We start from the raw sequence: 14,960 nt of genomic DNA on the forward strand, positions 1-14,960 counted from the left end.
TACAAGAATTATTATTATTTTTCCTTTTGACATAGAAAAAAAACATGCCTGTGGTTTCTATTTGGATTGTTAGAGTTTTAATTTTCTCTTTTGTACTATATCCATATTGTATAAACTCTCATGCCTAATATTTATAGAGTAATGTTCTCTGAGGATCTCAGTGATCATTCTGGGTCTGGTTCTGGAGGAAAAGCCAACATAGAGAAATAGGTCTAATCCTCAACCTTAAGGTTGTAGCTGTTTTCTGACCTACTTCATAGGTCAGTCACTATCCTGACAACTAGGGAAATATGCCAAACTGGCTGGGGAAATGAAAAAGTCTTAGCTCAGCATGTCATCAATATTTGAGAAGGTAAGTTGGCCTCCCCCTTGGCTAGATTTGGGTCAGAAAGGACTCCTACACTTTACTTTTAAATACTCCTAGGGGCTTCTGATCATTGACCATGACCAGGAATGGACTTCAGATAGTCTGATGCTGTTTCAAAGTGAGTCAGAGACATGAATGATGTATCAAGCTTTTTGCCACCCTGGATATTCTGGTGATAATTCAGTGTTGAATGAATGAGTATACCCAAATCAAAATTAATGTTGATATAACGTCTCATTATATAGTAGAATAATTGAGAAAAATGAATGTGGATATAATGTCTCATTATATAATAAAATAATTGAGAATCATTCCTTATTCTCATCAATTAGTGGACCAACCCTCCATTATGTTCTATACGAAAGAGAATCAGAGAAAATATTTTTAAAATAAAAGTTCATCTCATTAAACAGAAGATAACTTTGTCTTATACCCCAATTTAGAGAGAGAAAGTAGGAGGTTCAGTAAGGGGGACTCTTACTGGAGACCCTGGAGGTGACTCAGTGGAAATGTCTTGTAGGGTGAGTCAGGTTTGACTCAGGACCGGGAAGAGCGGAGGGTGTACTGGTCCCTGTGGAGTGGGCGGTGGCCTGAGGGGCAGGGACTCCTGAACCTGAGTGTTCTGTGACCTTGAGCAAGACACAGGGCTAGGCCAGCCTCAGATGGGAAGAACGCAGAGAACTGGTCAGGTGTTTTCACTCGAATATGTTATAATACACCAACAGCTCAAAGATTCAGACAAAACATTTGTTTCTATCATATTAATGGTGTTATCTCTGAGGAGAGAGATTATATATAATCTTTATTTTCTTCTTTATAGTTTCATATATTTTCAAATTCTTCCATAATGAAAAGCATAACATTTATTATCAGAATGGAAAGCTATTTATAAAAACAAATCTGGGGTAAAGAAAATAATCCCCTAAATCTGGGGAAAAGAAAATAATAATTTTCTGATTCTTTAGCTTTGAGTTGACATCATTACAAGGAGACTGAGTTTTCCCCACCACTTTTTAGTTGGCTGGTATTAGTGAAACTAAAGAGAAGCTAAGATAGGTGAGGTCTAATTTCTATAAGGAACATTGTCTTTACAGCATGAAATGACAATGCAATAAAATATGTATTATATGGGTTTATGAGGTCCTTCTGACTGCACGCTTGAAGTAAGTGCTCTGTGGAGTAAGTACAGGTACATGAAATGACTTTAACTGCTATAGGCTCTGCTCGATGGTGATACGGACTGTTCCAGAAAGTACAGGATCACTAAGCACTCCCAGCATAAAGGAAGGGTTTCATTAAGTCTCTTAAAGCAAGTCAGCCTGCTCAAATCCTGCAGGTTTCTTATTTAGCCTGAGAGGTTTAATTTTTAATAATCAGTGAATTAAAATGTTAGAGAATGCCCAATGGGGTAAGTTTAATAAAGGAACTTCCCTGGGCCACTCCACCTAAAAATATATATAAGACAGAAAAACTCCAGAAGTAAATTTTTTTGAATTAGTAAGTTATTAGAGCCAGACACGAACTCTTTGCCTTAAAGAAGAAACAAATGCTTATGCTCCTGTGCCTATAACACACCCATTGCACCTGTGGGTAAAATCCTGGCATTTGGTCCTCATTGGAATGAAAGAACAGTCATCCAATTTCATAAAGAGCTACTTCCTAGCCCCGAATCTACTTATTGTTGGGGCAAAGTAGATTACAGTTGAAAAGACATAATTTCATGTACATTTGGAAGCCTTCTGCGCCTTCATGTATTTGACTTGCTAAAAAAGGATTTTAAAAGTACAGGTTTGTGTAGGTCTCTAGAGATTTGCCTCCTGTCTGGTTTTCTCCCTCTGTTTCCATGCTCTAAATTGTGAATTGCAGATCCGTTTCAGAATACATTTTAGATTTAAATTCTAAGGGATTCAAGACTGGCCTTAATCCGTGTAATATGTGTTTTCATTTCATATGTTTGAAACCAAAAACATTCAAATACCATGAAACAAGGTAACTCGCTGTGGAATTTGAAGGCGGAGATAAGTGAATTTGTGAGATTTCCTGGGATTTTAAGGCTCTCACAAATAAGAAGATAAGGGGTTAAAAAACAGTGGTATGCTCAGAGTTACCCCAGAGCCTGCGTCTATAGCACTGACCGCCGCAGGGCAGAGAATTTGGTGAAGGCGGTTCTGCTTTGGAACCTTGGCAATGCCTTTACTACTGGGAGCACCAGGACCCCTCAGGGATTTATCTGTAATTCCTGCTGTGTCACTGACTTGAGACATAATATACCTCCAGGTTCTAGAGCAAGCAGCTCCTGGAAAACACAGATGGCTCCAACTGACCTGACCATCCCGACAACTAACTTAAAAGCCTACTGTCAAGCCTCCTTGTTGAGAGGCTAAAAGCTTTCTCTAGAAGCTCTGATAGAGAATGGCTCTCAGCATCCTCCAGAAAACTCACCTCTGTAACACCACCTACCACATAGTATACCCTATCCACACATGTCCGCACAGTAGTCAAGTTGACAGCTGCTCTTTCTTATCTTAAATGTGTAACAGGTAGTAATGCCCATCTCTTCTCTTTTAACTCCACTGGTTTATCACCTTTCTTTTGTTTTTAAACAGGCTAGATGCAAATGAGGAAAAGTAAGAAACTATTAGGAAAAAAATGTGGGTTTTTCCCCCATATTTAAAAAATTATTTAGACACTACTGTTGAGCTGTCTCTGGATTCTAATTCTCTGCAATCCTGGGATGTTCTGCTCCTTTCTCCCTTCTCTTCTTTCTGCCTTAATTTTAAACTTCACTTTCACTGGTAAGAGAACTGACTGGTCCAGGTTAGCTAAGGTGCCCCTGTGCTGAGTTCTCCATAGACCACACAGGTCTCCTCAACTTAGCAAAGTTTCTCGTAACTGCTCATCAACAACTACTGCCCGGGCAGGTCTGTAAGGTCTATTACTGTGGAGGTCGTGTCTGGCTTCTTCCCACAGCACTTCCCAAGTACCTAGCTCAGAGCTAGAGCTTGACATAGAAAGTACTAGGATGGTACTTTTTTTTCGAAGGAATGAATAGTGTAACCAAAATACTGTGTATTGTCAAATAAACTTCGTCTGGGCCAGAAACTAGTTTTCACTGCCCATCAAGAATGAGGTTTCTTTCTGGTGTTCCTAATGGTTGAAAATCAGATGAAAAGAAAACATGAACAGAAAATAAAGGAACTTTACAGAGCGAAGGCAAGTGGAGAGTACATTTAAAGGCAGAATAGACAGTGACGCATTCGTTTAATGACAGATGGGAAGACCAACCTCCAGTGGGTGAGAGCATGCCGTCTATTTCAGCACTGTGACATGAAGTGAACAACCTTCCACAATGAACTTACCTGTGTTCAGGAACTGCAGGGACGAGAACACATCTCCCAAGTTACTCTCTAAGTTGTGATTCAACAAAGAGAAGTGAAAGCTACTGCTTTTTTTACGTTCCTTTTTTCCCTTAGTCATTTCTGCCCTCCAAACATTCACATGTACAATTGAGAAAGCACTTCAGAATGGCCAAGCAACTTTCCAACATAGCACATGGGTGGGGATGCTCAGTGTCCTGCGGGCTACAGAGGATGGGATGGTGCATGGGATGGGTACTCAGTCAAGGCACAGTTATCTGTTTTTTTTTTTTTTTTTTTAACCACAGGATGCTACGGTTGCCTCAAGCAAGATTCTCTTAAGTAGTTAAAAAAGAAAAGTCATACTGGAACTACAAGGTTTGGAAGGTAAGTGGTTAAAACAGAAGAATCTCCATTGTGAGTATGGGGCGTATAAAGTAGAGTGGACTGATAGCTGTGATTTATAGCAAGGATACTCTGTTAGTGGTAATGTCCAGCTATTAAAACGTACATATGTGTTACAGAAACGTGGGAAGCGTTTTCTTTTACAACCAGCATTGTGATGAGTAAAATAGTGCAATAAACTATGGCAGTTCTCAGGTCCCCAGGGTCCAATTAGGAAGCATGATAAATGCCTTGTAAGGTCTCTCCTCCTACTGATTTGCAGTGGATATAAGCTGCCGATTCTCGGTGGAGTCCTAGTGAGTGGTCTGCCTACTCCCATCATATATCTGGGTACAAATGAACACCTTAAATTGGAATTCCAAGCTCATTATGCCACGCTGTGTCCTGACTTGGCAGGTGTGTTCTTCACAGCAGTGTACAAGGGGAGATGTAAGGTGGGACCTCTTAAGCTGGGGGATTTTTCCCCTATGGCAGTGCTTGTTTAATTTAATGCCTACAAATGACTTGTGATGATTAAAGACCATTGTGGGGACAGAGTGACTGTAAAAGGGAGGTTGTGTATCTAGCCTCTCCAGATAGATGGGATAATGGCTTTGTGGTGCTTCACTGTGTGGTATCCAGTGTCAAGAATTGAATGCTAACACCACCAAAACCTTTTCTTTGGTTTTGTTTGAAGGATGTCAAAGAAAGAGTGTATAAAAAAATGCAAGGTGAATATGGTGGAAAATGTAGAGAAAAAGAAGATCAAGAAATACAGATAACAAAAATAAGAATTTCAGGTGAAAAAGAAAGAGAGGGAGCCAAGGGGCAGACTAAAATGAAAGATTATAGTTTTGCGGGGCTATCCTATGAAATTTGTCAGGAGCCAAGACTTTACTGATGATTGAATTCTTGGAAGAATATGTGTTCTTTCTTGACCTTTTTTCCTTTGAAACTTTCTACCTATTTTTTTTCATTTTTATTGTAGCATAGTTGCTTTGCAATGTTGTGTTAGTTTATATTGTACAAGGGAATCCATTACACATATACATACATCTTTTTGACTCTTAAATAGTGCCACTTGATCTTAAGGACTCTTGACCTTTTCTCTGAACCTAGAGCAAAACTTCCAAAGAAAGGACCATCTTCTTGGCTAAACTCAGCAACTCTTCTCAAAGTACATGGCTATTTAACATTCAGCTGAGGGACTGAACCCAGGTCTCCTACATTGCAGGTAAATTCTTTACTGTCTGAGCTACCTTTTGGTACCTTTTGGTAGGGATGTACTGGAAGTTCCCAGTACATCGCTACCCACCTGCTAAATGTCACACTTGATGCAAACACCAGGGTGAGCTCCCCTGGGGGTGCTCTCCAAAGACCAAAGGGACCTGTATAAGCATTTTCTGTCCATTCAAGATCCTGGTCTTGTCACCCTTTGGGGCAGCAAGCCAGTATTTTCTGCTGCAAATCTCTTTGAGCTCTTCTTAGGCAGCTTTATTCCTTTTAATTAAAAAGACAAGACTGTCAATTACTTAAACTTAATCCCCACATGTAATTGTTACTTTGAAAGATATTTTTTCTCATAAAGCTCATAGAAGAGAAATATTTCCATCAAATTAAAATTTAGTGGGAGCTTGCATTTTCAAAAATTATATATATTCATCTTTAAGTCCCTGCTGGCTATAGAAATCTAAATAGCACAGCAAAGTTTAAGTGCGGGGATCACCATGAAAGGCTGCCTGATGCAGGCCGATCCAGACTAGGAAAACAGGAAAAGGCATTAGGAAAGAGTCCCAGTACTAAAAATTCTCCTACCTTTAAATTGATGCTATATGGTTTTTAGCCATTTCACTTGAAGCTCAATGTAAATTCTAAGAGAGGTTAAGATTTCCAAGCTTCTTTTGAACTTTTAAATAAGAGCATGAATAAATTCAGAATTATTCTGGCTAGAAAACTTTAATGAGGAGAGAATAAGAACTTCTTAGGAAACGGCAAAAGGAAGAAGGAAACGGTTGAAGAGCAAAACAAGAAGTGGATTCAACAGAGAGAAGTGCATGTTACAATGGGTCCAAATTGGTGGTGTGGCCCACCTGTAACAGTTGAGTCTAAGTCACTGAATTGGTGGGTAAAGTATTGATTCTAGGTGAAGTATTGGCCAAACTATCCCCCTTGAGATAAACCAGGAGGAAGTTAGACTTTTATTCCCGTGAAAGGAGTCAGGGGATTGTTGTCAGATATTCGTGTCAACTCTCAGTTATCTTCATGTGAATTAATCAGGGCTCGTGATTCCACTGTAAATTCGTGTTGACATGGCTACCTAAGTTCTGTCAATAAAATCAAGACCCTTATTTCCATCGGCTAGTGGGAAAGGAGCAATGCACTTAAACACTGAAGCCTTTCCTAGGACATGCTTTACACCTTTGACCAGGAAAAAAGTGCAGGTTTTTTAGATTGATCATTATGGACTAGTCTGACAGGTGCTAATGCCCAGTCGGGCATCCCCTGCAAGTGTGTGCCTCACAGTAGAGAACGGTGTAACCGCGGCTCCTCTGAAGTGGAGCGTTATGACAGTGTTGAAAAATAATGAAAAGTATACTTTGTTTGGCCTTAGGATCCTTCTGTATTTACATTATTAACAGTGTGGGTATTTCAGACACCCCTAGAATCCAAAATACAGCCATCTATAACAAAGCCAAGGGTTTCCCTGGTGGCTCAGATGGTAAAGAATCCACGTGCAATGAAGTAGACCTGGGGTCAATCCCTGAGTCAGGAAGATCCCCTGGAGAAGAGAATGGCTGCCCACTCCAGTATTCTTGCCTGGAGAATCCCACGAACAGAGGAGCCTGGAGGACTACAGTCCATGGGGTCGCAAAGAGCTGGACACGACTGAGTGACTGTGCACAAGCACAGAATGAAGCCAAACCAAGTTTTATCAAATTAATATCTAGGCAACGTAATACTCGATACAAGTGCATCTTTAAAAAGTATAAGACAAATGTGTATCTGAATAGGATTATTTTGAATTCAATAAGCATTCTTTTGAGGAACTTGAAGCTCTCTTTTACATATTATTTAAAACACCACTTTGAGTTTGTAGGCATGAAAAATATAATTTCTTTCCCATTTCACAGTTGGAAAAACTGAATTAAAGAGAACAATGCTAGTAATTATCCATGATTAATAGAGGTGTGTATGTAAATCAGCCTGAATAAGTGTGTGAAATTAGATGTCCTGATGCCAGATAGCTCTGCTCATGTTTTTTAACGACTAAGCTTTCAAATCTCTGTGTGTTGAGTGGGTCTGGAATGAACTTTGTAAAGGTGTATGGATATTAAGGCAACTGTATTGTTTATTAGAAGCATTATAATACATAAAATAAATTAGATGAGTGTTTAAAATTCATTAGACAGATATATCTAATACATATCTAATGAACATGAATGCATACATACTGTCTATTTATAATGTGCTAGAGTTTATATATGTGCCTGGGTGCAACAAGGAGTAGACTGAAATTTGGGCGGAATTTGATGGTTAAAAGCGTGGGAGAAGGTGCATGTTAGTTTCTTAGGGGTGTGGGGATTAATTGGATTAGTACATGCCAAAGCTCTTAGAATTCTTTGTTACATGAGAATTCCACTATGTTAACGATTATTATTATTATTACTGTTATTACTAGACAAGGTGACACTGCTGTTATAATAAGGAGCTGAAAAGAAGCATTCTCTCTTCAATACCTGGGAAAATATCCTACAGAAAATAAATGAAGCTGTAGGGGTGGTCCAGGCACCCTCACAGCCTGGGATCTTTGGAGGATTTTCCCCCCAGTTTTTCTTCCATGCCAGTGGTCTGACTTGAGAACCCATTCCTGGGAGTGCCGGGTGAGGGTAGGTCCATCTCTTCCTCTTTCTGGATACAGAATCTGGCTGTTCTGATGCCAGGCCTGCCCTGAGCCAACACTGGTCTCCCTGTGGGAGGAAGCAGGCCAGGCGGACTGCAGATTTCTACAAGCCTGGTTTGTTTGTGGGCTGGATTTTAATTTTTTTTTAAACTTTAATTTGTTGGGGGGGGGGTTGTTTTGTTTTCAGAGCAAGCTTTAGACAGCTGTATTAATCATGCAAACCCAGCCATGTGCAATGCGTTTTATCAATGGAAAAACAGGAATGGAATGGCAAGCAGCTGTGAACAAACCCAATGCAGTGCCTGAACTTGGAAGATAATCTCAACATTTCCCAAACCCGCTCGCCACATGGGGTTAGTGAATGGAAAGGCTGTTCACTTGGGATAAATAATCAGATGGGAGGCAAACAGAGGAGACAGATTCTAGGGTTATTAATTTTTTTTTTTTTTTAAGTGGCAGCGATTGCGACCAGAGTGCCTTGAGCTCACGGGAATTCTTCACTTGAGGGTGATAAACACACAACAATGGTGGCTTGTCCTTGGCCTTTTCTCTTCTTTCCCTTTATTTTTAACTTCCTGAGGCTGGTTTCCTCACCTCACTCTGCGCCTGCGGTCCTTCTAAAGGTGAGAGCCTGTCTGGTTCATGTCCGTCACGAGGAGCTGTTCCCAAGCGAGTTGATGGGGAGGAGATGGGAGCCCGGTTACCATGTCTCAGTATTCAGAGCCCTCAGGAAATGATTTAAGACTAACAAAGTGAGAAACGCTCCCTCAGATATTTAGAGTTGGCTCTTTCCTCATTTTACAATTCAGTGGATTTTCTGCAGCGATATAGTCAAGGATAGTTATGCAAATATATGCAATTCAGGACTCATTTCAGAATAAATAAACCTAAATTAAAATTAATGGGAAAAACACCTATCAGAAACAGATCAAAAATGGAACACTATTTGTTTTATTTATTTATATGTGTCTCTTAAATTAAGGAGCAGGGAAGCACCCTGATTTTTGGGTTTTTTGTTATTTGTTTCTGGTATAAGAGGAAAGGAAATTTGAAATTTTCTGATTGGCTGCAGACAATACAAATTATTCTTTGGTGTAATTCCAGTATTATTATTATCACTGCAGAAAATCAAGTAATATGATGAAGGGAACCCAAGGGAAATACATTTGATTTATTGAGCCTTGTTTTTGTTTAATCACAGCTTGAAGGGGTTTAGGACTGCATTCCTGCTGTGACTCTGCTGTTTATCCCCAGTCAGCTTGATGAGCCATGTAGAGTGGGGGTAAGGAGGGGAGACCCTCCAATGAGAGATATTAACAATGAAGCAGCTGAAATTAAACATATGTTTCTGTTACTGGAAAGTAGGAGGGAAAGTTCTCTTTTTTTATGACGGGAGGACAGAAAGAAGCTTTGGGACTTTCTCCTACTTTCAAAACACCTTAAGGAAATTAATTGGCTCAGAATCCTTCAAGCCATTTGCATCAACCATCTGCTTCAAGACATCTTCACACTTTAGGGTGGGAAGGTAGGATTCCACATAGATGATGACAACATAGGATATTTAATGAAATGAAGGTGTCTTGTCCTAGAGCTATGACCACAGTGAAGCAGTCATCTTTTCTTAGAGACTTCAGTACTCAAGGGGCACCATAAAAAAGATTAAGGATCCTGTGTGTTAGTATTTTTTTCCATAGGAAACTGCATTTCACATGGGCTGCCATCTTGATTGGAAAGAGGAGTGGGGAACAGATTTGATTCTAGAAATTAAAAGTCCTTATGAGACATAGGAAACTTAAGGGGGTACTTTCTATAACCACCTCTCACACCACCTACCCCAAGTCTCCATGAACAGCTTTTCAATTTCTACCAGCAGAAGCCCTAAGTATTAGTAGTAAGAGAAACTATATTCTCTAAAACTATTGGATCTAAAGAAGCTATATCTACGGTCTATCTACAATGCAAAATCAAACTAGGGTCATTCTCCAATCAGCAATTCCGTTTGTGGGAATATATCAAGTTCAACAAAATCCCACAAGCTCCATCCTGGTCCGGACTGTTTTTCAATATCAAACACTGTTCCTTTGTGAACAGTGTCTGGCTTCATTTTGTTCACTGTTATATGTATCATAAAGAGTAATCAGATAAAATATTTGGCTTTGGGGCTGTAGAACTGTTCTCATAAAGGATACCTTGAGTCCTAGTGACACTGTACAAAGCTTGTCTTGGATGGAGCACAACCTCTTTGAGAATGTTGTCCATTGGGACAAATGTGTATGTGCATGTTTGTCACATCAAGATACTTGCAAGATGGCAACACGATAAAATGGTGTCAATCTCTGCAGCAACAGTAGAAGATAAATATCTTAAAATAATTGTGGCATGTCAGGAATTCAAAATGGGATACTTTCCATGAACACTAAGTCTCATGTCATGTCTGAAAAAACAGACACATTTTAACAGTCGTATTTTTAGTGGCTGGGGAAGAAAACGGATTTCATCAATGTTTTAGGGAAGAATCTTATTCAACAGAATTCTTCTAAGAATACTTTGGACCTTACTTGAAATTTAAGAATAATTCTTTTATTAAGTTGTCTAGTTGATCCCTGAAACCTTGCGATTCTCATTTCTAATATAATTAAAATGTTTGTCTATATGTGAATATATGCATATGCAACACGTTGCGTTATTGACACTCTGCATATCTACACTCATTTCTGGCCTAATTTTTAGTTTAGACAAGTGTTAATGAAACATGATCCGTCTTCCAACTTAGAAAACAGCAGCTTCCAACCTTTAATTCTGAGCACATTTCCTTTAGAGTGTATATGATAATCTTGTTTAATTGGATTTATTTTCTCCACACGAGGCCCTGCATGGCCTACTTTCCATTTTTTTTCCTCAGGTCTTTGAGTGTTATTTGCAAATCACTTTTCTGGAATTTAATTTCAATGGTAGGTTGGTTTCATTTCAGATTTTTGTATTGTTTTAATTTTATTTGCCAATTTGCCTTTAAATAGCCTTAAGATAGAAGGCTGGGGCTGTAACTTGCATTGAAATGTGCTGTAGGAAGCAAAATTTAATTTGAGTGTGTGGAAAGTTCTGTGAAAAGGAATACCAAATGACTACCTTGTTTTCTCATTTGTGTTTCTAAAATAGTTGTGTTTAAAAGGAAAAGTCCCCAAATTAGCCACAATTTTAAGAAAAAGAAATGTCCTCATAATATGGTTGAGTTCAACCTTTGGTGATAGGTAAATTCATTTCTACAAGTGATACAAATGATTTCAGATTTGGATTGTATAAGGTGGTCAGTTAGAAGATTCATATTTTTATGAGCTACAGAATTTAACTAGCTGTGTTCCAAATATGTAAGTTCATAGTTACCTGTAATATGTATTAATTGAACAAAAAATCACTTTCTTAGCTTAGTACTATCTCCCCAGTTACTGACCAACTTGAAGTATAGACCAGTTTTCTGTTTTTCAGTTCATGTGAGGACAACTGACTGACTTTTCTTTGAAGGTTTAAATTAAAAAAAAAAAAAGTTCCTATTTGTATGTGTATGTGAATTTTGTGAATGTGTTTATCCCTTTCTGTGTTTTGAACATTACAGATGATGGAGAATGACCCAGCAATAGAGCTATGATGATAAAAACAATACTGACCTTGAAGGGGGTGGGGGATTGTGGGTGAAACACGCTCTGAAGGGGAAAAAATAGTAAGCATCATGGAGAGTTTATATGGATAGATAAACAGATATAGGTATATCTTACTCATGTTTAGCTACTTGGACAATTATAAAATAGAAGAGTTTTCATACCTAGGGGATCATATCTCCTATACAGCATTTGTCTGTCTTTCCTGCCACTGCTAAATGATCAGAGAGCTGTTAGTAAAATTTTAAATCCAAAGCCTTTAAAAAAATTAGCTAGAGTAGAGGATAACACCCTATTGTGGTAAGCTTACAAATAGAATCCTACCCTCCTCTGGAGAACCCACCAAGATTAGAGACTTTCTGGAGTGTTTAAATTAGTAGTGATCAGATTCAGGGCATATATCTTGGTCCTGGTGCTGGGCTCTTTAACTTCTGATGGATGAACCTTGGTAACTAACAGCTCCTTTCCTCCCTCTAAGCCCTCCTGTTCATATCAGCTTTAGCCAAGCATCCAGAAAATTTATTTTGGTAAACACTAATTCAGATTTTCCTTCAAATTCTTCCTTCCACATTACTGATACCAGGACAAGAGTTATGTCAGGATATAAGCTTCTTGCCATGATACAATTTGATTTTTAGTCTTTTCCTTAATCCCACCCACTTATGATAACACAATCTCATCTGAAGTTTGAAGTCAAATGTGCTTGATGACACCTACTGGTGAGTAGTAAGACATGCTTTTCTTTTAAACACAAGGGTCTCAGCTTATGAGTTTCTCAGAGTTCCATCCCAAAGCTACTAACCATAAACTGAACATGCTGAAAGAGCTCAGGCTTTAAGGTATCCTCTATCTGACTCATTAAAACCCAGGTTTAATTAAACTCTTCTCTGAGGCTCTTTCAGAGAGAGAGAATGTTGCATTAAGGATAAGATGCTTTACTGGGTACCCCCAAACCCTATGATGTAAGTACAATCATAATGCTTATAATGCTTTTCTACATTCCTCCTAGCAGCTTGGTTAGATAAAGACCAGGGATAAATGAAAATTAACAACAGTCTAAACCATAAAAAGGAAAGCATATTTACATATGCACATCTGTTCTGCTTGCCATCTTATATCATAAGCTCAGAAATTCTGACCAGATTTTTGGCTGAAATTTGGGCACTCGGTACATATGGACACTAAGAAAACCAAGTCTCCTTGCAGAGTGAGCTTTCCTCTAACTTGGATGAAAGTTTTGGTTTAATGCCAAAGTTCTGTAAGTGCATTAAGATAGAACAGGTCAATAACAGCACAGTGAACAATTGTGTCTTAGTTCCACAAGTGTGGAGGAGAAAAATGCTTTAAATCTCCACCAGTTACTTGGTATTAAAGTTTCCAGCTTTGAAAATAAATAGCTAAACTGCTTTCAGCATTTATAGAGCAGTTGGAGACTACTGTTCCATATTATATTCTATACATCCTATCTTATTTTTATTATTACAATTATTATTCATCCTGTTTAAAGGATTCAGCTTAATATTTTCTCATCACACTGTTCACAGCTGGATAAATGCACTCTGCTCTCATTTCAACAAGACCATTTATATTGCTAAACCATCTCATCCACCCTCCTCTTCACCTCTTCAAGTTTCCCAGCTTGTCATTATCGTCTCAGCTCCACCCTGTTATCATCATCTTAGCCCCATCATGGCCCATTAGTTATTCTCATTCTCTTAATTCCCTACCGACTTATCTTTCCTTAGATCCTTCCCCATCCTAGCTTTTTAAGCCTTATTCTTCCAACATCATTTCACTTTCATTTCATCCAAGAGTAGCTGGTTGAGAGGCTTTGCCAAGTCTTAACTAATATCATCAAGTGGTGTATACTTAAATGCTGGGCCCCAGAGATAGTAAAATGGCTTCAAAAGAAGCAGGGAGGCTCTCATTTAAAGCATTCCCTCCAGGGATGGGTTGCTTAGGTGGTACTTGAAATTTAATCAAGCATAGGTTAAAGATTTTTTTTAATTAAAAAGAGAATTTTAAAACTTCCATACATTGATGTGGTACTGGCTCAGTGTAGATTTCTTTGTATTTTTATTCTTTTATACTCAGTCTCAAAATATCTTACTAATCCATGTATTTCTCTAAAATAGAAGGTAATTGATCAGTAGAATAGTCTTTCTTTAATCTGTTGAATACTCCCTTCCTAAGGGTCAAAGGCTGAGTATAAGGCTGGGCTCTCTGCTCCAAATCTCAAGGTACCAAAAACAAGCCAACAGTCTCACTAGTGTAGCAAACCCAGGCTGCTGAGAGTTAATGAAAATAGGAGTGGGAGGTGTTGGAAACATTGCCCCTGGGTGAGAAGAAAAAAAACAGTGTCTAGTCAGTGAAAAGACATCATTAGTGAAAAAGGGAGGAAGAAATTAGATGCCATTTTATCTCTGAACTACAAAAGATACATCTCCCAATACTTTCCCTACATCAGTTCAGTTCAGTCCCTCAGTCTTGTCTGACTCTTTGCGACCCCATGGACTGCAGCACGCTAGGCTTCCTTGTCCATCACCAGCTCCTGGAGCTTGCTCAAACTCATGTCCCTCGAGTCAGTGATGCCATCCAACCATCTCATCCTCTGTCGTCCCCATTTCCTCCTGCCTTCAGTTTTGCACAGCATCAGGGTCTTTTCTAATGAGTCAGTTCTTCGCATCAGGTGGCCAAAGTACTGGAGTTTCAGCTTCAGCATCAGTTCTTCTAATGAATATTCAGGACTGCTTTCCTTTAGGATTGACTGGTTTTATTTCCTTGCAGTCCAAAGGACTCTCAAGAGTCTTCTCCAACACTGCAGTTCAAAATCATCAGTTCTTCATCGCTTAGGTTTCTTTACAGTCCAACTCTCACATCCATACATGACTACTGGAAAAAACCATAGCTTTGACTAGACAGACCTTTGTCGGCAAAGTAATGTCTCTCCTTTTTAATATGCTGTCTAGGTTGGTCATAGCTTTTCTTCTAAGGAGCAAGCATCTTTTAATTTCATGGCTGCAGTCACCATCTGCAGTGATTTTGGAGCCCCAAAACATAAAGTCTGCCACTGTTTCCATTGTTTCTCCGTCTATTTGCCATGAAGTGATGGTACTGGATGCCATGATCTTAATTTTCTGAATGTTGAATTTTAAGCCAACTTTCAACAACAGGGTCTTCAGTTCCTCTTTGCTTTCTGCCATTAGGGTGGTGTCATCTGTGTATCTGAGGTTATTGACATTTCTTCCAGCAATCTTGATTCCAGCTTGTGCTTCATCCAGCTCAGCATTTTGCATGAT

The 14,960-nt window shown here is 38.9% G+C and overlaps 1 protein-coding gene across 2 annotated transcripts in view; it reads right to left on the minus strand.

Annotated features, from left to right (window-relative positions):
* LSAMP (limbic system associated membrane protein) overlaps positions 1-14,960 on the minus strand; it is a 711,567-nt gene that overhangs the window by 16,461 nt on the left and 680,146 nt on the right. Inside the window, exon 7 of one of the 2 annotated variants that reach the window (XM_070369801.1) lies at positions 11,671-11,706. The exons of the other annotated variant lie outside the window; for it this stretch is intronic. Within the exon in view, the coding sequence (XP_070225902.1) occupies positions 11,671-11,706 (36 nt within the window). The remainder of the gene's footprint in view (positions 1-11,670; positions 11,707-14,960) is intronic. 2 annotated transcript variants of the gene reach the window in all.

The sequence above is a fragment of the Bos mutus genome, chromosome 1 (genome assembly GCF_027580195.1).
Source record: "Bos mutus isolate GX-2022 chromosome 1, NWIPB_WYAK_1.1, whole genome shotgun sequence".
In the NCBI taxonomy this organism is placed as follows: Eukaryota; Metazoa; Chordata; class Mammalia; order Artiodactyla; family Bovidae; genus Bos; species Bos mutus.